The 22,442-nt window shown below is 51.8% G+C and overlaps 1 protein-coding gene across 2 annotated transcripts in view; it reads right to left on the bottom strand.

The window, feature by feature from the left end:
- Positions 1–7,065: 7,065 nt before the first annotated feature.
- Positions 7,066–22,442, bottom strand: part of MAPKAPK2 (MAPK activated protein kinase 2) — a 45,238-nt gene continuing 29,861 nt past the window's right edge. Inside the window, exons 2-11 of one of the 2 annotated variants that reach the window (XM_021682735.2) lie at positions 12,463–12,489; positions 12,350–12,432; positions 12,092–12,156; positions 11,705–11,784; positions 11,136–11,262; positions 10,448–10,523; positions 9,911–10,035; positions 9,559–9,644; positions 9,358–9,438; positions 7,066–8,790 (exon numbers count right to left, since the gene is read on the bottom strand). In XM_021682735.2, the coding sequence (XP_021538410.1) occupies positions 8,647–8,790; positions 9,358–9,438; positions 9,559–9,644; positions 9,911–10,035; positions 10,448–10,523; positions 11,136–11,262; positions 11,705–11,784; positions 12,092–12,156; positions 12,350–12,432; positions 12,463–12,489 (894 nt within the window). In that variant the 3' untranslated portion in view covers positions 7,066–8,646. Of the gene's footprint in view, positions 8,791–9,357; positions 9,439–9,558; positions 9,645–9,910; positions 10,036–10,447; positions 10,524–11,135; positions 11,263–11,704; positions 11,785–12,091; positions 12,157–12,349; positions 12,490–22,442 lie in introns of both variants that reach the window. The other variant, XM_021682734.2, reaches the window with a different exon arrangement.

The following is a 22,442-nucleotide window of genomic DNA, read 5'->3' as shown; positions in this document are numbered from 1 at the left end:
CAGGCCTTCCTGGCACGGTCTCCCTAACCAGATGGGAGTCCCCCTTGGTAAGCTCTCATGGCACTCTGGGCCTTTCTCACAGCACCTGCCAGTCTGCCTTATGTCAAAGTCATTTGCACACTGTCATCTCCTTGGTGTTCCCACCAGGGGCTTCGCAATCTGGGAAGCAGATCAATTAACGTGTTCAAGATCAAACACCAGCAGAAAGCTGGACAAGGCTGACTCTTAGATTTGTCTTTGAGCCATTCTGCCTACACACCCAAAATGTATGCAAATAACTGTAATTGGGTGAGCAGAGCCACTGATATGGGGAGAGGCTGAAGGAATCCCCTTGCCCCTCCACATCTGATTCTTCCAGTCGCCCACAATGCTACCCAGGGTATACATCTATATTTTGGGAAGTGCTTTTGTCCTCTTATTCTCAGCTGACTTATTCTACTCTCAGATTGCCCCACTGCTGACAGTAAATCCATTCATGGACCTGTCATTCAGAAAGCAACATGCAAAATGCATTCATTCATAAATCGATACTGTCTTTCTGGGACTGCCTACCAAAACATAAAATGTACATACCCCTTTAATCTAACTTCCACTTCTAGGAACCTGTCCTACAGAAATCCTTACCCATGTGCAGAGATATTATTCAAGATGTTTGCAACATTAATACTAATAGTAAAAAAAAAAAAAAAAAAGGAAACGAAACATCCATCAAAAGGAGATAGTTAAATAAATTATGGTGCATCAAGGCTATGGAATACTCTGAAGCTGTTAAGAATATGAGGGTTCTGGGGCACCTGGCTGCTCAGTCAGTACAGCATGTGACTCTCGATCATGGGGTTGTGAGTTTGAGCCCCACGTTGGGTGTAGAGACTACTAAAAAACAAAAAACCTTTAAAATACTGGGGAAAAAAAGAATTTGAGAGTTGAATTCAGTCATGGACACTCACTAAGATATGCTGAGTTTAAAAAGCAAGTTGCATGTTGGTTACTGGGTATGGAAAAGTTCTGGAGATGGGTTGTGCGACAATGTGACTATGCTTCACACTATTTAACTCCACACTTAGGAATGGTTAAGATGGTAAATTTTATGGTATGGGTGTTTCACCACAATTTTTTTTAAAAAGCAAGTTGTAGAACCATATGCCTAATGATCCCATTTGTACTTATTATAACCCTCAAAGAAATGTCTCACCTGTGTTTATAAGCATATAGCTGTGTAGATAAAGTAATAGAAATTTTTGTAAGGCTGGATAAAATCAAAATCACAGCAAGCTGTTAAAGTTATTTCTGGAGAGAGAGGTTGTAAAGAAGAACTTGCATTTTACTCTGAATGTGTACACAATGATGTGTGTATAATTTCTTTGCTGTTTGAATTACTAAAATTGCTTGTGTTCATTGTTCTTTAGGTAACATTCATCCCTCCAACAGATACTGAGTACCTATGCTGGCTCCGCTGTCCTTTTCAGAACTTAGAATAAGAGGATCAGACTGGATTTCTCATCTCCTCTTCCTTGCAGACTGGCTCAGAGAACGGCCTGCCCCTGTCCCCTTCCCTCCTGCCTTCGTCCCCGCTGCAGGCGGCTGTGGGTGCGGTGAGTAGGGTCAGAGTCTCGCTATGAGGACCGTTACTTAGAACAGGTTTCTGACCAGAAAAGGAGACAGCTGAGTGCCAGAAAACCATAGGCCCTTCTAGGTCTTACTGCAAATACCAGGTCTCCCTGGACCGCAGGCTCTAGGCACAGCTAACCAAGGTCTGGGGCTCAGACTTAGGTGTGATCGTGGTTTCTTTGAAAAGTAAACCTCTGACTGGTGAATTTAGAACCACAGGTCTCCAAATTAGAGGGTAAGGGCTGGGAGAGCTCAGCTCATTCTGAAAGTTGAGGCCTCATAGCCCCAGGAGGCTCTAGCTATTTGAGGAACCAGATGCCATGGGCCACTTGGACATGCAAAGGGAAGAAGGGATGAAGGGACAGCGATCACATTTCCCTTGGGCTCAGACAGCAGGGGCCTGATCTTTCCACCGGTTTTGGACTTGGGCCAGTGCCCCGGAGCCCAGGGACTCATTTGCATAACCATTGCATCTCAGGGCCCCAGCAAAGCTCCTCTCCTAGGATCAGAAAAGTTAAGACCAGCATTTGGTCACACGGGGCCTGAGGGACAGAAACAAAACTGTGGTGGTGGGGCTGGGGCGGGGGGGGGGGGGGGGAGGAGCAGGGCGGGGAGGAGAAGGATCCTGTAGGGAGGGGACTAGCAAGGGGGGAAAGCCAGTCCCAATATTTCACTTGCAAATCCTGGCAGCAGTGTCCCATGGAGTAGGAAACTTCACCGTCCCATAGAGCAAGAAAGTTATGCAAACGAATGCATTTGCATGGCAGCCCTGGCTCCTAAAAATGACTTACCACACACAGGTTCCGTGCCTCTTGGCAGCCGCTACTCGCCCCCTGAGATCTCCCCCAAGACTTCCTGGCTAGAGGCTCTGGGTAGTAATTTCCCCCCAGAGCAATAATTATGCCCCCCCCTCCCAAGAGGGTGGATGTACATTCCAAGATAACCCTAGGCTTGAGATGTTGGTATGTAAGAAGTATGGAAGCTTAGGTACATTAAAATGTGTATCTGTTACGGGGAAGCTCTGAGAGGCTCTCATTTCCTATACTGACAGGTGGCGTGAGGACCACCTGCAAAGAGCTATGGCGGCTCAGTGACACCCGGGGGAGGGGGGTGCAAGGGAACCCTGGACAACCATTCAGCCCACTTTTCCAAGAGGAGCCCCCAGTTACACGTAACGTTATCCTTTTTCGTAATGACTTGTAAAATGTGTAACTAAAAATGATCTAAGTTTAAGGTTTCTTTAAAAGTTAATGAACTGAAGATTAGAGGGGAAATCCCACTCAGGCTCTGTTCCCAAATTTTGGTTTTGGTGGGGAAGGAAACATAGTTGAATGAGAGGAATCCAGGTTGGAGGGGCTGGGAAGAGAAAATGGGCAGAAAAACACTGAGGATGTCCCACTGAGGGGGGTAAATCTTTCCCTTGGAGGAACTGATGGGGTCAAAGGTCAAGCTGAAGCAAGTAGGGGAGGGGGTGTGTGTAGGCAGCAGTTCAGACCAAAAGACAGAAGGGGGAACCTAGATTCAAAGGAAAGATGTGGCTCCTGCAGAGACCGGAGTGGAAATCTGATGGGAACATCTCCACTGTGTTCATCCCTCATTGTCTACTGTCGAATCAGTCCTCCAAGGGCTCATAGGGGGGCGCTCCAGGGTCTCTGCCAGAACTCCACCGTCTGCACAAGCCCCTGCTCTGCCTGTTTTATGTGTTGGTTTTCCCTGCTTTCTGTTCTGTTACCGTCAACCTGCTCCTCTAGGCTGAGCCCCATGAGGGCTAGAGACCCACTTCCAATTCATCTGTGTCTCCCCAAAGTCCTGAGCACCGGGCATGGCACAGAGTAGGTGCTCAAGATGAGCTGAATCAGAACATGGCGTTTTAACTTTTGCGAGGGGGTTGAGTCTTCTCAAAGAGTGGTCGAGCCACGGAGGCCAAAGCACTGATTCCCCTCAAAGCGCGACCTGTACAAGGAGGAACCCCCTTATACACCCAGGGATAGTGCACCCCCTGCTTCTCAAAGTCCTGGCATGGCCACATTTAATCCTCACACACCTCAGTGGGGGTAGAACTGATCTTATCCCTGGGAAGGCACAGATGTGAGGGCTTTGCGCAGAAGACAAGGATCCAGGGTGTGCTTCTTTGACCTCACTCATCCCTCCAGTGTCAAAACCTTTAGGGTGCTCAAAGGCTGCCCTGGGCCACCTGGGCTCAGACGACACACCCCTCACTGTCTGCAGCGGTTTTGAACAGATAGATTCAGACCACAAAGTAGGTGTCCAGGCCTGTGGAGGCAGGGAAAGGAAAAGACAAGGCCTCTCAAGGTAGCACACTGAGAAGGAACTGGGTCTTACACTTTGTTTTTCCCAAAGCACAGTGCATATTAGTAAGTGTCTGGGTATTTAGTGATTTAGGATTTTGGGTGGTCTCTTCACACTGGTCCTAGTGCAGGGAGAGGAGAGGTTCATGAATTTGCCAAAAGGCCCCCCAGACCTGGAGCCTGGTGTCCCTTCCAAAGAGGAGCTACTTCCAAACTTGGCCAAACTCCCTCTGGGGTGGCTGAGCCCCTAAATGTGGACTTCAAGAGACAAAGCCAGCGAGGGCTATATTCCTGGGGCCCAGGGCGCAGAGGATGCCCCCCAAGGTGCTCCCATCCCCGCTCAGGCCCACCTGGGGAGTGGCCAGCAGGTCTGTTTACACTTATGGGGTGGGTAGGACAGCCACTTTCCCCAGCCTCACCAACCCCATCCTCCTCCCCCGAGTAACAGAATTTCCTTCACACCCTGAGCAGGCACTGCCCACTCTGCCCACTCATCATTCACAGCCCTCCATAGGTGCTTCCTGTCTCCAACCAAGTCAAAGGAAAACCCCAAATTTACTGTTACTGTTTACCAAACCAACTGCGTCAACCCAAAGCACAGAGACAGGCCCTCAAGTGAGGGCAGGACTGACAGCAGCCTAGACCACTGACCCCACTCCAAACCTAGGGCACCCTGTGCCCTCTGGACGGTGGGACTCATAAAGGCCACCTGGCACCTTATAAAGCATTGAAATCCATGATTTCATTCAATTCCTCACAATAGCCACAGGGTGCAGGAACCTCACCCCCATTTCATAGAAAAGGAAACAATTCCACTCAGTGGAGGGGAACCCAATATGTCTCACTCTTGACCCCCCTCCCCCTTCCTTACCAAGAAGACTTTGGCATTTTTGTTTGTGTGTGGTTTGTTGTTTTCAAGGAACTCTAAACTTGGAACTGGAGCTCCAGGTGAGATTCACCTCTGCTTAGTTGTGAGACCTTGGGAGGGTCATTTTACCTCTGTAAGGCTGCATTTCCTCATAGGTAAATTGGAGACTAGTCCTTAAGTCCTCTTTACATCTTACACCCCTGAAGGTCATTCAGTAATCACACCTTGTTGCCTCCTGCACCCATGAAAGCCAGCAATTGCCTTTAAGTCCAAGTTCCCTTTCCCATCCCACCTGGGAATTTGGCTGAAGGAGGTTAAGTGACAGGGAATCATGGAGCCACCCATGCGGGGCTCAGGGGGACAGGGAGGAGTGCAAAGACATGGCTAGACCCCATGTGCCACACTGGGCCCCTCCTGGCCCTTCACCCCAGCCATCCTCCCTAAACACCAACTCCAGGACAATCCAGCTGGATCCTGAGCCGGGCCGACCGGGACCCAAGAGGCCGCAAACACAAGTGTTAGCGTGTGGGGCACGAGGGTGAGAAGGCTGTGCAACAGGCCTCTGTGATGGAGCAGGTGTCCCGCAGGCGCCCACATCCTGATCCCATGGACCTAGGCACATGGTCCTTTACACCGCAAAAGGAACTGCAGATGGGCTTAAGGTTAAGAGCCTTGTGTTGGGGAGATTATCCTGGATGATCTGCGGAGGCTCAATCTAATCACCCAAGTCCTTAAACGTGGAGACCTAGCTCCTGGCTAGGTCAAAGAGATGGGACCACAGAAGCGTCAGAAGGATGCGATGCTGCTGGCTTCGAAGATGGAGGAAGAGGGTCACGAGTCAAGGAATGCAGAAGCCATCTGAAGCTGGAAAAGGCAAGGCAATGGAATCTTCTAGAGCCTCCAGAAAGGAATGCAACTCTGCTGAGACCTTGATTCTAGGCCAGTGAGACCCTATCAGACCTCTGACCTGCGGGACTATATTACATTTGTGCTCTTGTAAGCCACGGAGTATTAGGGCAGCAACAGAAATACTGCCTCCCAAGACAGCGGAGCGTGACAATGCCCTTCTGCCCTCTCACCCTGGCTCGCCTCCTACCAGCCCTCGTTCCCTCTTCCTCCAAGTTCTCGTCACTTTCTACACCTGTGTAAGTACAGACAACGTAACTGGATTTCCCTGAGAGCAAAACCTCATGCTGGTTTATCTGAGCAGTGGTTTCTACACGGATGAGTGGAGTCTTGAGCTGGCACCCAACCTCGACAATCCATTCAGGAGTTATAAAGGGGAGGTCGGGGGCCACCACGGGCCACCCTGCCCGTGTCTACGAGCCTGAGCAGCAGAGCCATGATCCTGCTAATGACGGAGGGGATGAGCAGGCCCCTGCCAGGCAGAAGGCCAGGTGTGAGGATGGAGAACACCCCAGGTCTTTGGCTCCTGAGTTCCAGTGCAAACCACTTAGCTGTGTGACGTCCAGTACCTTCCTCCGCCCTGTCAGCTCCCTCCCTCGTGAAGCGGGGTAAACACCCTGCCTTGCCTTTCTCCCTAGTCAGCTCTGCGACAGTGGGAGAAAATGTGAACTTACCTAGGGTGCACTATTTGTCCTTCCGACTGGCAGGGGTCAGTAGACCAATGTCTACCTTAGGCCCTAATGCAAACCAATCCATTGTGTGATCCCAAACATCCCACCTCTGGGCCTTGCTCTTTTCATCTGTGAATGGGGGGCGGGGGATGGGTCACATGAACGCTGAGGCCTCTTCCAGGTCAATGCTAACTATTTCGCTTTAAGCCTAACCCCTATCGCCCCCTCCTGGAATTTTCAGGAACTACACCACCCTGCTCCCCTGGTCTCTCCCAGGATTTGACCCCAGAAACCCAATCCAGCAGGTCCCTTCCAGCTGAGGAGGCCAGCACCTGGCTGTGGCTAAACAGATCAAAGACCCATGTGCTGAGAAGCCACCTGGCTCCTGGTTCAGTATTTGACAAAAGCATGGGCTCCCCGCCCGCCCCGCCTCCCCCCCCCCCCCCCCCCGCAGCTGCCATCCCACACGCTCTAAAGGAGAGCAGCATTCGTGCCCCTACGGCAGACGCGACCCGGCCAGAGCCTGGACAGGACAGGTGCTCCCTCACCTGGGAGGCCCTCCCATCCTCTCCCCTCCCAGGACACCCAGATTCTGCCATCCCAACATACAAAATTACTCTCCATGGGTGCGAAGAGGAGACATGGGGGGTGGGGGGTGTGGAGAGGCTGAGTCCCATGAAGGAAGAGCAAGAAAACCTTTCAACTATTAAATCCGTTTAGTAAAGACAATTTCGCTCATACAAAACAACAACAGTTTACAACAATCTGAGTGCTGGACACACCATCAGAGACAGGGAGGCACCGCGGGCACTCGGAGCCCTTCCCCAACACGCAGAGAGGATCCGAGCTACTCCTCCAGCAAATCACCCCCGAGGGAGAAGAGAGCTGAAGTATTAGTGCAACCCCCTGCCCCGAAAAGACCCTGGCCAGGAGGACTTCTCCCCGCGTTGCTCACTAAAGCAGGGGGGGGCCCTCCCCACCCTCCCCGCCCTCCCCCTCACTGGCCGGGACACACAAAGCTGAGTTGTTTGGGGTGGAGGTGAAGCGGCTAATGGGGAAGGGGCAGAGTCGGGACATCTTTGGTGTGAAGACTCCCCCACCCGCCCACTAGGCCACAGTGGAAATTAGCAGGACCACACAAGTGGCGTTTTCTTTTCCCACAACGGGGAGCTGGCCAGTGCCCCCAGAGCCCGGGAGGGCGGCCAAATGCAGGAGCTCCGCATCACTTCTCAACGGCCCGGGCTCCTCCCCAAGAACAGAGAGGAGGCCTGGTAAGAAGTGGCTAAAAATGGAGGAAAAATTGACAAGAACCGGTCAATAATGGCAGGAAGGAGAAGAAGAGAGGCTGCTCGGTGGGTAAGCGCCTCAGAGGACGCGGACCAGCACTGAACGGGGAGCAGGGGGCCGGGGTGCGGGTGGTCCAGTCTTCCTGGTCACTGTACCAGCGCCTACGTCACTCCTCTTCCTCCCAGAACCAGCCAACGGGCAGGCCACGGGGGCCCTGGCTCAGAATCGGGACAGGCTTCTCAGGCACTTTGGTAGACCCAACATGGGCACGGCAGGCCCGAGGAGGCGCAAGGCTCTTGAGCCACGGCAGGGCCCCTCTCCCTGCAGCCCCGCCTGCCCCGGGCCCTCAAATGCACAGTCCCAGACACAGTTGTGGGTACATGTACACACACACGCACGCGCACAATCACACTCGCCTCTGTCCGTCTGGCACACTGGTGACATCTGAGGGCTCCAGCAGAGGGGGGGGGCATCCTGGCCCCGACCCCCTCCCCACAGGGCCGGGAGCTGCTGGAATGCCTCGGCCAGCAGGGGCCTCAGGCCGTGGTGGGGAAAGAGAGGGCAGGTGGGACAACACAGGGACAGTCCCTATAACAGTTGCCACAAATACCCTTGAACCAACCCCCAACCTTTGCACATCCAGAGAGGAAGGGGTCTGGGTAAGGAGGCAGATTGGGGGAAAGAACAATAAAAGAAGTTTCATAAAAATTCTAAGTCAAATTACTGATAAAACTGCAAAATGAGCACAGGTTCAAGAGCATCTTGCTCCCTTCTCTCCACACGGCCCCCCAGCCTCCCAGCCTCCCGCCTCCCAGCCTCCCTCTCTGAGGCGGCCGGAACCAAAGGCGGGTCACAGCCGCTGACGGGGTTTGGGGCTCCACGCCGCCAAGGAGGAGGTGAGGTGGAAGTGGACAGTTCTGTGTCTCTTCGTTTAAAAAATATATTCAGGTCGAGAGTTATTGCTTGTCCTCCAGTGGAGCGGGATGGGCTCAGAGGCTCAGTGAGCGAGGGCCGCCGCCTCCAGGGCTCGAGCTTTCTTCCGCCTCTTCAGAAGGAGAGGATTAGACGCATCTTCAATCTTCTTTATCTTGATCTGCTCGTAGTCAACACGCATTGTGGCCAAGGCACTGGTCATCTCCTCCTGGGGAGGGGGCAGGGTTCCCCCGATGGGGAGGCAGGGGAGACAAGAGCCACAAGGAAGGGCAGGGTGAGGGTGACAGAGGGTGGGAGCGGGAGACGACAGTGGGTCAGTGGGTCCAGAGCTGACAGCAGCCTCGGCCCCGCCTGGGTCACCAGAGCCTGGCCACAACACTGCTGCTGTTCTCTCAGGGCCCCCCTCCCCCACAGCCCCGCTGGAGTCGGCAAGAGCACTGAACTGGGAATCAGGGAGCTGGGCTCTGGTCCATCCCAGCCCATCGTTAGCTGCGGGACCTTGAGTAGGTCACTCCCCCTCTCTGGACCTCAGTCTCCTCATCTGCAAAATGAGGAGATGATAGCAGACAGCCTTTCGGGCCTCTCTAGAGAGCCAGTGAGCAGTGGGCTCGTAGGGAACCGCCACAGCTGCGTTTAGACTGACACGGTTCCCCGGCCCAGCCTGGTCAGGGAAGTGGCTCGGGGTCACTGCCCTTGCTATAACAGAGACCCCTGGGGCGAGCGTGCGCAGACCTCCCTCCCCCCGGAGCACCCCTGCAGCCAGTGGTCCCCTCACCTTGACGTCTTCCCACCGCTCCTTGTCCTCCTTCAGGACCCGGCTGGTGTGCAGTGGGGTTTGAGGGACTTTTGCTGATTGCTGGGGAGGGAGGAGAAAGGAGTTCAAGTGAAAGCCTGGGGTGGAGCAGAGTTGTGGCTGAGCCCTCTCCCTGAGGGACAGTTTGCATGGACCAGGGTCTCTCCGGCCCACCAGACTTACCATGATCCAGGGGTGGTTCATAAACTCCGTGATGGTCATTCTCTGAGTGGGCTCTGTTTTCAGCAGGTTCCGGATGAGCATCTTCACTGCGGGGGTGGGGCAGGGAGACACTGTTCAGGGGACACTCACTCTCTTCTGCTTCTTCCCCAAGTTTTCAGGGAGAAACGAGATGCAGGGGCAGGGGGTGGTTGCAGGGAGGCAGACTGCCCAAGGAGCTGGCCCTGAGCCAGGCCCTTCACACAGACAGGACGGACCCAGCAGGTAGGAACACAAGTACAGACCCACCGCCACACCACGGCACGTGGGCGGGACGCCCACAGGACACACGCGTGTGCAGGTGTGGGCTCCTCACCTTCCTCCGATACTTCTGACCATTCTGGGTTGGGAAATTCATACTGGCCCATTCGGATGCGACTCTTCATGCCCGGAGAGATGGCAAGACCGTGGTTGGAATAGAAGGGGGGATACCCACACAGCCTGGACCAAGAAGCAGGAAGGGAGGGGCAGTGCTGGAGTGCAAGGCCCCTAATTCCTTGCACCAGGAACAGGGTGGGAAACGGGCTTCTTCTAAAGGTCACGAGAAACTGGAACTTGTGGATTTCAGGCACAATAGATGAAGTCAAGAACAGGGCCCAGAAACCCAACACACCAAGGATCTAAACCACACATTTTCCTGTCTGTTAGCTAATTTATACCCAGCGCTTAGCTATCAGAATCCAATAAGCACGGAGAGAAGGGGACATGCAGGGGCTTTCCAGGGAATCCCCCACCCAGAAGGGGATGCAAACCTTTGCTTCTTCCTCTTGTCCCGGAGAGGTACAGGCCTCCTTCTCCGCCCTGCCCCAGCCCAGCCCCAGCCTCTCCCCTAGGCCGTCCCTGATACACTCACAGGATGTACATGATGACACCCAAGGACCACATGTCACAGGACTTGTCATACTTCTCCGGACCCAGCACTTCTGGAGCTGCAAACCAAAGGTCAATGTGGGTGGGTCTGGCCCTTGGACACCGTGATACACCCCAACTTCTCTGTGGCTCACGCTCTCCATCCCAACCCTTCAGCCCATCATGATGGTCCTGTAGCTGTGGGTAGGAAGGGGACAGCCATAACCCAGTGGGGCTTGGGTGGGGGAGAGCAGAAGGGCATCCTCCAAGAGGAACCCTGGGGCTAGAATCTGAAGATGAAACAATCCCTGAACTGAAGAGCCTTTCCGGCCCATGCTGTCCACTTAATTTGACAAACATGAGTTTATTCTGTGCCAGTCAGCTGGGGCTCCAGAACGACATCTGTGCCCCAGACCCCACTGGGAATCTGAGGGCAATGACAGCTCTTCTTGGGGAAATTACACGTGTGCACAAAATCCTGCCTATAATCTCAGACAAATTAATCTCCCCTAGCGCCCCAATCCCAGCTTAACTCTGACAAGCCCTACTTCTGGGCAGGTCACATCAACACCAGCTCCAGAAAGGGTCAGAGGACACGACTGTCCCAGGCCCAGTGGCCGCTGAAAGCTGTAGAAAGCGCCTGAGAACGGCTCTGGGGAAAGACAAGCTCCCCGGGCCTCCTCTGGACTTACCCACATAGTACGGCGTATAACAAGGAGTGGTCAAAGAGTTGTGGCTGGTGGTTTCCTTGGCAAAGCCAAAATCTGTGAGTTTCAGGATGGCGTTGGGCCTTTTGGAGGTGTACAGGAGATTCTCAGGCTACAGGTAGAGAGAGACAGACAGAGGGCAGCTCTGCTGAGCCTGTGAGGAGCCATGAGAATCAGAAGGGTAAGGATTCCTGCCTTCCCCCTTTCAACCATCATCGGCGCCCCTCGATGGGCACGCCACAAGGAGCGTTCCTGCCTTCTGAGAGCTGACAGAGTACATGGATACCGGAGACAAACACAGAGAAACACCTAACAAACACCACAGGGACCTAGGAAACCAAAGGTGTGACTATGTGGTGCTGACGAAGGAGGGCCACAGGGCTGGGTGTAGCCACAGAAGGCTTCGCTCCTGGGTTTGGGGGTTTGCCCAGAGAGGGCAGAGAATGGCACCCTGCCCCATTCTGCCCTCGGGAACCAGGCAGCAAGGATGCAGGGTCACCGTGGCCCCTACCACACCTTGGTCGGGGGGAGGGGCAGCAAAGCACAGCGGGTACCTTGACATCCCGATGAGCAATGTTGATTGAGTGCAAATACTGGATGGCCTCACCAATGCTCTTCATGATTTCTGACGCTTCTGGAGCCGTGAGGTGGGAGAGAGAAAGAAAGGCACAAGACGTGTTGTTAGGTTTGATGACGCAGTACACTCAGTCCCCTCCCATCAGCCCCAGGCTGCCTACACCCACCACCCACCCTCGAAGCGGAGAAATGAGGAGAAGCTGTCCTGATTTAGCGGGCACGGCAGGCCTGGCAGCGAGCTGGAGCAGGCTGCGGGCCTCAGCATCTTCTGTGGACAGCAGGCACTGGAGCCTGCTTGATCAGCCTGCCACCCCTTCCCACAGCCCTGCCTGCCGGGGCCTGTCCCCACAACAGACCCTTTCTACCTCTTTCTGTGAACGCTTGGTCTCCTCGGTCCTGGATTCGGCTAAAGAGTTCTCCACCATCCAAACTGAAACAAAGCCCCAGTCAGATCTGAAGGGGACAACGTCCCACCACCCCTCCCCTCTCCATTCCCCACTAAAAGAAATCAAGCTTTGGCACTTCGAGCTTCAGGGTGCAGAGCCGGGCAGTCCCCAGAGGGCGAGGGGCCTGAGCGGGCAGTGGGGCCGGGCCGGGCAAGGAGGACAGGCAGGGCTGCTTACCACTCCATGACGATCAGCAGGCACTTCCTGCCTGCATACAGGTTTTCGTAGACATCCACGATCCGCACGATGTGGGGGCACTGTGAGGCCCGCCAGTGCAGCTCCACCTCCCGGCGGGCCTTGGGGCAGTCCTGAAGCATCTGCAAGCCAGAAGGCCTCCTGTGTGGCTACGCTGTCTCTGCAGGTGGACAGGGGGCTGCCACCCGGCATGGGTCCCCGCCGAGGCCCTGGCCCAGGTGCCCGCTGGCGTCCCCGCTGGTGGACCATAAACTCCCCGCTACTGCTGGGCCTCTGCCAGCTCCCTTGGCCTTTTCTCTGGCCTCTCCGAAATCCTGACTTAGAGTTTTGTAGCTCCTTTCTCTGACCTAAAAGAAACCTTAAGATGACCCCCATGGGGCCTTGACAGCTACACTGAAATCCGCCCTTGGACCATTCTGTCTGGGGGGGCCCTTCCTAGCTATGCGCCAGAAGTCTATTCTAGAAGGCAGGCAGCTGTTGGGCACTGGGAGACGGGGGGTAAAGGAGGCACTGAGGAGAAAGACAGACTGAGGAAAATGAATACCATTATCGAAAGAATACCATTCCGTCACCTGAGTTGAGGCTGCAGCTCACTGATGAAGCCAGTACAAGTCACCACAATCCCTCTCCAGACTCCAGAATCAGTAAGAAAAGGTACTTCCAAGATCCCTCAAAGTCCAGCACACCAAATCCAGAGCAGTGTGCTTTCTGCCTCTGTGATTTACTTCATTCAAACAACCGACCGCCTAGGGAGTCAGCCTGATGGGGTCTGAATGCTGCTTCTTCCTAGGTTTGCCACCTTGATCAAGTTCCTTAACTCACGAGCCTCCTTCCTGTGCCTTCTTCCATGGACCAGGGGGCCAGGGGCAAATGGAACCCAGATCCCTCACCACCTTCGGGGGCTGAATCCTGACAAACCCAAGCCAGTCCCTGAATTCCTTTACTAGTGACTAGCTTGGGAACAAGCCTAAGACCCAATGCTGGCCAAGAAGAACTTTGTGACAAATCTGCTAGAGGCCTCTTAAAGGGAGCACAAGGAAGCTACAGCATCTTTCCCGCATATGGCACCTGGAACCACGGCAGTCCCCTTAGCGCCATAAGGGAGACCAGCATAAGAGGACAAATCAGCGCACTGAGGAAGGCAAGGAGGAGACGCAGCAGCTACCTGGGTCCTTGCTGACACCAACGAGCATCACTCAGGACTTGTTTTTGGCAAGATAACCATCTTTCCTTACTCTTTAAACTGCTTTTAGTAGAGTTTTTTATTGCTCAGAGCCAAAGGCATCCCGGCCTATCCCTGTGTAAAACGGGGGATAGATCTGTTGCAAGGATTAAATGAAACAATTCTGCAAAGCGCCTAGCAGCGTGCCTGACACATGCCCAACAACCAGGGCTGTCGCTTTCACCACAGAAATGTCTGCTAAAAGCACAGCACAGATGCCAGAATAATTAAGACAAAGACCCTGACAGATTTACCATCTCTGTGGGCCGTCAAGATTAGCCCCACATGGCCCTACGCGGTTGGGGGATGCAGCAGGAAAGGCTCAGAGATCTGCTGGGCAGTGCAGGAAGCTTGGTCAGAAAGATCAGATGGCCAGGGTGGAGCCAGGTTACAGAGGGCAGCGAAAGGCAAATACAGGAATTTCCAGCAATAAAACTAGAATTCATCACGCCCCAGCCCATGATATATTGGGCCTTTTCTAACTGTGCAACTGCATTTTATGGGATGAGGAAACTGAGGCTCAGAGAAAGAGTGTGTCCAGGGCTAAGTTCCTAGGGAAAGGCAGAGCCAGGGTTGGAATCCAAGCCTGGCGGATTCCAAAGCCCAAGTCTTTTCCACGACACCACAAAGCTTGACGAGGAGGGGTGGAGGCCAAGACTTGTCAGTTTCAGACAGACAGCTGAGGAATGACCTTGCAGAGGCAATCCCCAAACAGGTGCCCAGAGTTCCGTCTCCCAGGGAGCAAGCAGGAGGCAAGGTCCCCATGGGGTCCCACTGCCACCTAGTGGCCATCTGGGGACACTGCACAGGTTGGGAGTTCTGCCACCGACAACTTTATCATGGACCAGGAAAAGTTTATTTTCCTTTCCCATGCCCTAAGAAAAGCAGGAGGCGGCACTGGCCAATTTCATTTGCATGTAATTCAACTCAACAGGCATTTATTGGGTCCCACATTGTGTTGGATGCCAAGACAAAATAGAAGAGTCCCAATCTGAAAGAATTCAGGCTGGGGGGGTGGTGTCAGGGTCCTAGGGGAGGTAGACACAGAAACTACTTATAACCCAGTGAGATAATGTGCTATATGACCGATAAGTTCAAAGGGTTCAGAAGCAAAATTTCTCAGCCACATAAGAAAGATCTCTCTCGCCCCCTACAGGTACATCGATCACTGTGAGGCCCAGAGAGGAAGATTTACTCACAGGCAACATTAGGTTATGGATTCACAATCAGGGGAGACTTGGGCCCCGGTCTGGAATTTGCCAATATCTCCACTGACCTTGGAGAGATCATTACCTTCCTAAGCCTGTTTTGCATCTGTAAGTGAGGGGGTAATGCCTACCTGGCCCCCTCCCTCACAGAGCCATCCTAAGCACCTAATGAAAGAATACCTCTGAAGAGTGCTTTGTGATCAGACAGGCACTCGTCACTGTAAGCCCCAGCGTAACTGCCACAGCACAGGGACCCTCTCCGTCACCTGAGTTGAGGCTGCAGCTCACTGATGAAGCCAGTACAAGTCACCAGCAAGACTACAGGCTGGGTTTACGTTTGCCACCCAGTGACCACAACCTGGGAAGCAGCTTCAAGTTCTGACCAGCTAATGCTAAGTAAGGACATACCAAGACCCAAACCCAAGGGCCCCTTGGTCCCTCTTGAACTCAGAGCTCGCACTCCAAGTTCTGCTCTTTCTGCCTTAGACAGGTGAGACCGTGTGGCAAAGGAGGATCTGCAGTCAGAAGGCCTGGGTTCACATCCCACCTCCAGACTTACACACAACTTTTCACCTGGTAGATGAGCGAGATGGCCCCAGTACAACACACATGGCCTCGGGAACCATGTACACCTCACACCCCAGCTCTGTACTTCCTAGCTTGAGTCAGGTAAGCCAACCGACCTTTCTGAAAAGGGTTTTCTCATTTGTAAAACAGGATTAGATTTAGTGAAATCAGTAAATTGGAAAGAGTAGTATTTTTAAATGATAAAAGAAACATAGTAAGAATTTCCCGTGAAGACTGGTGCTTGGCATCCAGGTATGTGTTTATCAGAAATCCCTGAATGGATATGAAGACCAACTCAAGCCATGAAAGCAAGACCTTCAACTGAGTCAGGCAGGCAAGCTGGTTGATGTCATGCGGGAAGATCCTGAAGAGCCAAAAGGCTTTGTAGACAGCTGTGGGGTGCAGAAAGCCTGGAGGGAGGATATCAAGAATGTCCTAATCTGGAGTACGGAGCTAAGTTAAGAACAACTGGGGGGGGGGGGGGGGGGGGGGGGGCGCTGAGCTCCAAGCCAGAGGAGACAGGAAATGAAACAGGATTCCTGAGGTACTATCAGGGGCCACCAGCAGGTTCAACCAGAAGCCAACAGAGTCACTTAGGAAAGATAGGAAAGGCTCACCTCTCCGGCATGGACAAAGACAGTGGAGGCCAAAGGGCCCAGGTCTATAGATCTCAGGGACCCAGACTGGAGGAAGGAAGGAAGGAAGGGTCTTCCCACTAAGAAGCCACACGCCCTTAGACTCAAAAAGCCTAGAAGGGTTTATGAAATATTTTGAGCCCACGCAAAGCATGGAACAGATACTGTGACTTGTCTCCACCCCCTGTAGTTCGCGTCTGAAATTCTCTTGCACTGTAGAAAAGGTTAATTGTTGCATGTGCTAAATTGCAATGCAATAGGCAAGGCCACCTACCAAGTGTGGCAAGGGCCAGGGACCAGGCCACAGAGCCCACTGCCTGGGGAGGAACTTCTAGGATGGCAGTGGCAATGAGGGAGACGTGGGAGCGCTCCCAAAATACTGTTCCATGCCTCAATTTGCGGGCACCTGAAGGGAAGAGGAATGGGGCCCCCAATTCTGGTTGCTTATGGCCCCGTTATCCCCCCCTCCCCACCAGATCTTCCATCATGGGGCCACAGGAAAAGACTCAGGAGTAGTCAGCATCCTAACACTAGCTGAGCCAGAGAAATGGGAAGAAACTGAGCCCTGGGCCTGAAGCATGGCTCGCCAGCAATGATGATACGAGGACTGGACAGGAAGGAACAAGCCCCAGGCCCCAAGGGATCATCCCCTTGACAAGCTCTAATATTTGCCAGGTGTGTGAACTTGTGGAAGTCTCTAACATCTCTGTGCCTCAGTTTCCTATCTGTTAAAACAGGATAATAACAGTACTTGCCTATATTAAATGAGGCACATGATTAAATAGATGTACATCCTGTAAATTACTAAGAGCAGTGCACGGCACATAGTGAGCAGCCCATTAGTGCTTGCTATTATTATTTTGCCCCCACTTCCCACCATGCTGTTGCAGAGTCCCACGGGGGGTGGGCAGCTGGGGTCCCGCTCACACCCATCTCATTTCAGGGGTTACGAACAGCCCCAGGCACTGGGCGGAGGGAAAGCCAGAACACTGGAAGGGAGGCAGTCTTTGGTGTCCCTGCCCTGAGCTCTCCCTCTGCCTGCAAACACCACCTAAACTGAACAGCTGGGGGCGGGGTGCACCCATCGTGAGAGGAGGAAGCCATCCCTTCCCAAGACTGACTGGGAGCCAAGAGAGATGCAAAAGTCTGAGTCAGGCACTGGGAGTGATGCCGGTGAGCGGTGTGTCCTTAAAGCGGACCTCCTCGGTTGCTCGCAGCAGGAGGTCAGCAAAGGCCCCAGCCCCGCTCCCGAACTCTGTGCTTAACGGGTACTGGTGCTAAGTACTCCGAACGGGGAACCCTCATGCCCACCCCGGAAGGAGCATCCTGCTTTATAGATGAGAAGACTCGGGCTCAGAGAAGCTAAGCAATTAGTTCGAGGCCTTCTAGCAGCTGCCGGCGGCAGGGCTGGAATCTGATGCCTGTCCTCACTGCTCCTGGGGCTCCTCTTCCACCTCCCCACGGTAAAGCAGCAGAGGCAAAGAACCTGCCCAGACAGTGTACCTAGGTACGTTGTGATAGCAATACCAAAAACGGGGGCTGACAGAGGATACAGGCCTGAAAGTACAAACCCTTTGATCCTGGAAATCCTGCTTTTAGAATTTTACCCTAAACTACTCTCCTAGACGGAGTCTTAAGGTATGCACATCCCAATCCCGAGTCAGTCACACCAACCAGAAAGCGGAGGCCCAAGAATAAGCAAACAAGATTGCTTTTTTTTTAAGTGCACTTATCTATACAATCAATCATGAAAGTGATGTTTGAACAGAACATTTAATGCGGAATGGATTCCCGTGTCTGTTGGATTCTCAGTCACCCCCGGTCACGGTCAGTGGTGGCACTCACTCTGTTTTGTTCTTTGCAGCACAAATCCCAATCTTAGTTTCCTTACACTGTCTCATCAGAAAGTGTCTGATCATAAGTGAAAAAGCCAAGTTACAAAGCCTTATTATGTAGAGTACAGTTCTATATATTTATTTATACCTGGGGGGGTGTAAAAGGAACAGCATTCATACTCGGTAAAATGCTAATCGGAAAAATGCTAATCAGAATTCTATCTGAAAAGCAGGATGACAGTGACTTCCTTTTTTCCTCCTTAGATCTTTATTTTCTAGGTGATTTATACAATTAGCATTTGTACTTTCTAAAGAGGCAAAGAAAGAAGCTTAGCTTTCCAAATGTAAATTGGAAGCTGTCATCCACACCCCAGGCCCGGTGGCCAGGAAGCAGAGGGAAGCAGAGGGAAGCAGAGGCTCGGGGCTTCTCTGCCAGGCAGCTCAGACACCCCAAGTGCATGGCAGGGGGCTGCCGTCTTGGAGTCTGGAGCAGGAAGGCAGCTCATGCCGGCAGGTGCAGGCTGCTGTCGGGCGGGGAGGGGGGTTGTGAGCAAATACTGAGCACTATAGCACAACCTGGTCTGTCATCCTCTGTCCTCTCCAGCTCCACTCTGCCCTGACTTAGCCCTCCAGCTCCTCAGCTAGCAGGCCTCTGCGTCAGCTCATTCACCTCTCTTTTCAGCCTGGAGCTGGGGAACTGGACCCCACGGCCCTGTGCTAGCGAAAAAGGGAGATGTGAGGAGGCCCCGAGAACACCGGACCAGGACACACTGTCCTTACATCATTTGATCTCTGGCTGGGCCCTTCAAAGCCCCCATCCCTGGAAATGGAGCCAGGGAGGGAAACAGGGAGACACAGAGCAGGCACAGCCTATGGCACATGGGCTCACCCCCACCGACTGCCATCACTCGGCGGACATCTGGAGGACCCAGCACACGCCACACGTTGTTTTGGAGAGGGCTGGGATAGAACAGACAACATAGTCCATAAGGCCTGTGCCCCATGGAACTTCCACATGAATGTAGGAGGGACATAATGAAAAAGTAAAAAAAAAAATTTTTTTTTAATTATATCTTGTGATCTGTGTGTAAAGAACTAACTAGGGTGCTGCCAGAAACCAGCAATGGTGGTGAGGGAGACTCTCCCTCAGCCCCCCAAATTACAGAGAGCTGCTTACAGCCTGGAGACATGGTCACTTGTCTGCTTACATCTAGCCCAGCTCAGGAACATAAGAGAGGACAGATAAGTCTTGGTTGAAATGATTTTCCTCTCCACCTATGGGGGGGGTAGGGTGGGAGGGAGTATGCCCCCTTCTAGAACTTCTGCAAAGCTCAGTGAGGAGCTACTGATGGTCCTCCCCTAGAAAATGATCTAAGCAGAAATCTAACAGCTGAGTTTGTAGGTTACTGAAGTAAAAGTAAAAGAAGGTTACAGTAAAGTAAAAGATACACAGATGTACCACATTGGGGTCCCCGGCTGGTGCACACATTCCCAAATATTTGGCTGGAGGTAAAAGTGGTTCTCTATTTGCTACCAGCTTTCGTTATTGTGACGGGGAAAAATCCCCGGAACAAAGCTAAAACTTACAATGGGGAATCCAGTACTAAAAGACTTGAGACAACCACACCACACCGCCCAGAAGGCTCCTGGACCTTCCTGTGGTTCCCACCGTCTCTCTCCAGGACCTTCCTGGGGCAGCCACAAAGGACCAAGGTTCAACAAAAAGGCAAGAAGCTTAAAAGCCACACCATAAATGACAATTAAAAAAAAATATTTGCAACACATAATGGATAAAAGGCTAACTTAACTCTGGCAAATCAACTGTAAAAGATTAACAATCCAATATAAAAATGGCCAAAGAATAAGAACAGGCCGTTCAAAGAGAAAGGAACACAGATGGCCAAACGATTCTTGATGCAACTCATTAAGAGTGAAATGCTTATAAAAACAACGATAGTAATTTCACCAGAATGGCAAAAATGTTTTAATGTTTGACCAAAAACAAAACAAAATAAAACTCTTGGGTTTCTGCCAAGACTTGAGAGGAAAGAGCGCTCTCACATACGCTCGGGAGGGATATCAACGAGTACATTGTTTGAGGAATTTGGCCATATCTATCAAAATTGTAAATGTTCAGACCTTGCACAAAGTCATTGCCCAGCTAGGAAATCATCCTACAAATATGTTCCTAAAGCATTTTAATGGCCCCAAGCTGGTAACAACCTATGTCCACCGCTTTGGAGGAGTTGGATAAATGGCAGAGGATTTGGCGCTCAGGCCATGCAGGGGACAGGCAGGGCTGTGGTGAAAAGAGGCTGCTCATCAACGGGAGAGCAAACAAAGCACAGGATGACACTTCGGCTTTATCATTACCAGCCTAGTTTGTTTAGCTGACCTTCATTGGCAATACTTAAGTAACTTTTAAAGTCTATTCCTAAAGGCAAGAAGCAAACACACCAAAAGGTTAATTAATGGTTAACTGTAAATGGTGGTAATACAGGTAATATAGGTGTTTTCTAAATTTTGAAAAATAAAAAAAAGTACTGAACAGAATAGAAAATATAATACTATTTGGGTGGTTTTGTGTCTTAAGGCAGAGGAGAAGGTATATGGGCTTGTAGATGCTTGCAATTTTTCTGATGAATTTACCCCCCAAAAAATGTTGAGTGTTGAACACCAGGGAGTAGGTTCTAGAGAGAAACTTGTGTTTTTCCTGTTTTCCCCACTTTTCATTTCCACTTGATATCTTCCTGTACTATTGGGATCTTACCATCTGCATGTATTTCTTCTTAAAAATTAAGCCGAGGGGTTTAGATTCTAAGATGCAGTATGCCCCAGTTCTTACTTGGCCCCTGACCTGAGACAGTGACACAGCTGAATGTGCCCCAAAGCAAGCCGACCTTCCTGATACCGAGGGAGGGAAACAGAGATGGGATCCCACCCTGGCCACAGGAGGAAGAAGAACCTGGTGTTACTCTAAGTATGAGGGCTACCCAGCTGATGGAAAGGCCTCATATCTTCCTGGAGAATATAACCAAAATATAATGAAGAGCAGGCCGGGGCCCCAAACCACCAGTGCTAACCACTTCTGACTTATATGGAAAGGAATACTGCGCACAGTGGGGATGTCAAGTACTCTGGGGTCTTACGTAGGAAACTGAAAGACGGAGACACAGATATTTCTCTTTCTGCCAGCAGATGATGAGGACTTTGAAAGAGAAAGAGGAATTTTCATGTATACCACACCAACCATGTGTCAGGTGCACTTTATATTTAGAAAATACGTTATACTTAAGCCTCCTAATAGCCCTGTGGATGAGGGTCCATTGCTGACTCCATTCACAGGAGTGGAACCGAGGCCCAATGAAGCAACCTGCCCAAGGACACGTGGTCAGTCACTGCCTGCGCCAAGATGCAGACCCAGTTCACACTCTTAAGTTCCAGGTTCTTTTCTTCACTACAAACGAGGCTTTGACAAACAAACCCTGAGCTGCTCCTGTTAGTTTATTGTTGCCCTGGCTCCCCTCCCTGCCCGGTTCACAGATCTGCCCCCATTTATCTCTGCATCTGTCTGGCCCCGCACAGAGCTTAGTGCAGAAGAGACCTAACGTACACTTACTGATTGAATGGCAGGCTGCGCATCAGAACAGCAAATCAGCCCGTGGCTTACACCAGGGTACACGGCATCTTTCCGAGGACACAAGGGAGACAGAGGTAGGGAGGAAACACACTCAACTCTCCCAGCTGGATTTAAGACAAAATCTTAAAGTGGCAGAAAGAAAACATGCCATGTTCTTTGTGGTATCTAAGTATGACTTTAAAGAATCCCGAGATGGACAAATTATCAAAAGAAATTAAAATCAGGGCGCCTGGGTGGCTCAGCTGGTTGAGCGTCTGACTCTTGACTTTGGCTCAGATAGTGATCTCAGGGTCGTGAGATGAGTCCCACATGGTGGGTTCTGCCCTCGGCAGACTCCGCTTGAGATTCTCTCCCTCTGCCCCTCCCCTGGTTCACAGGTGGTGTGTATAAACACACACATACTCTCTCTCTCAAATAAGTGAATAAATCTTAAAAAAAAAAAAAAAAAAAAAAGAGGGGCACCTGGGTGGTTCAGTTGGTTAAGCATCTGCCTTCAGCTCAGGTCATGATCTCTGGGTCCTGGGATCAAGTCCCATGTCGGGCTCCCTGCTCAGCGGAGAATCTGCTTCTCCCTCTCCCTCTGCCTCTCCCCCTGCTGGTGCTCTCTCTCTCTCGTGCACTCTCTCTCTCTCTCTCGGGTTCACTCTCCCTCTCTCTCTCAAATAAATAAAAATATTAAATAAAGGAAAAAAGAAAGAAAGAAATTAAGATGGAAGGGGGTCGGCAACACTGCTTCTGGCCCATGCAGCCTCCAACAACTTGACTCTGTACAAGTGACAAAGCAAATTCAAATTCTTAATTAAAATGATAAATGCCATGTCATCGTCATCACTCCAATTTAGTGGAATGAGATTCATGGCATGTATGCCTTCATCAACAGATCCAATGGGAGCTGGAGAGAGTTGAGAGAGAGAAAAAGTGCAAAAAGAGAAGGGTCCTACAAATCAAGAGGGCAACACACACACACA

The sequence above is a fragment of the Neomonachus schauinslandi genome, chromosome 6, assembly GCF_002201575.2.
Source record: "Neomonachus schauinslandi chromosome 6, ASM220157v2, whole genome shotgun sequence".
NCBI lineage: Eukaryota > Metazoa > Chordata > Mammalia > Carnivora > Phocidae > Neomonachus > Neomonachus schauinslandi.
This window is presented reverse-complemented; position numbering and strand designations above follow the sequence as displayed.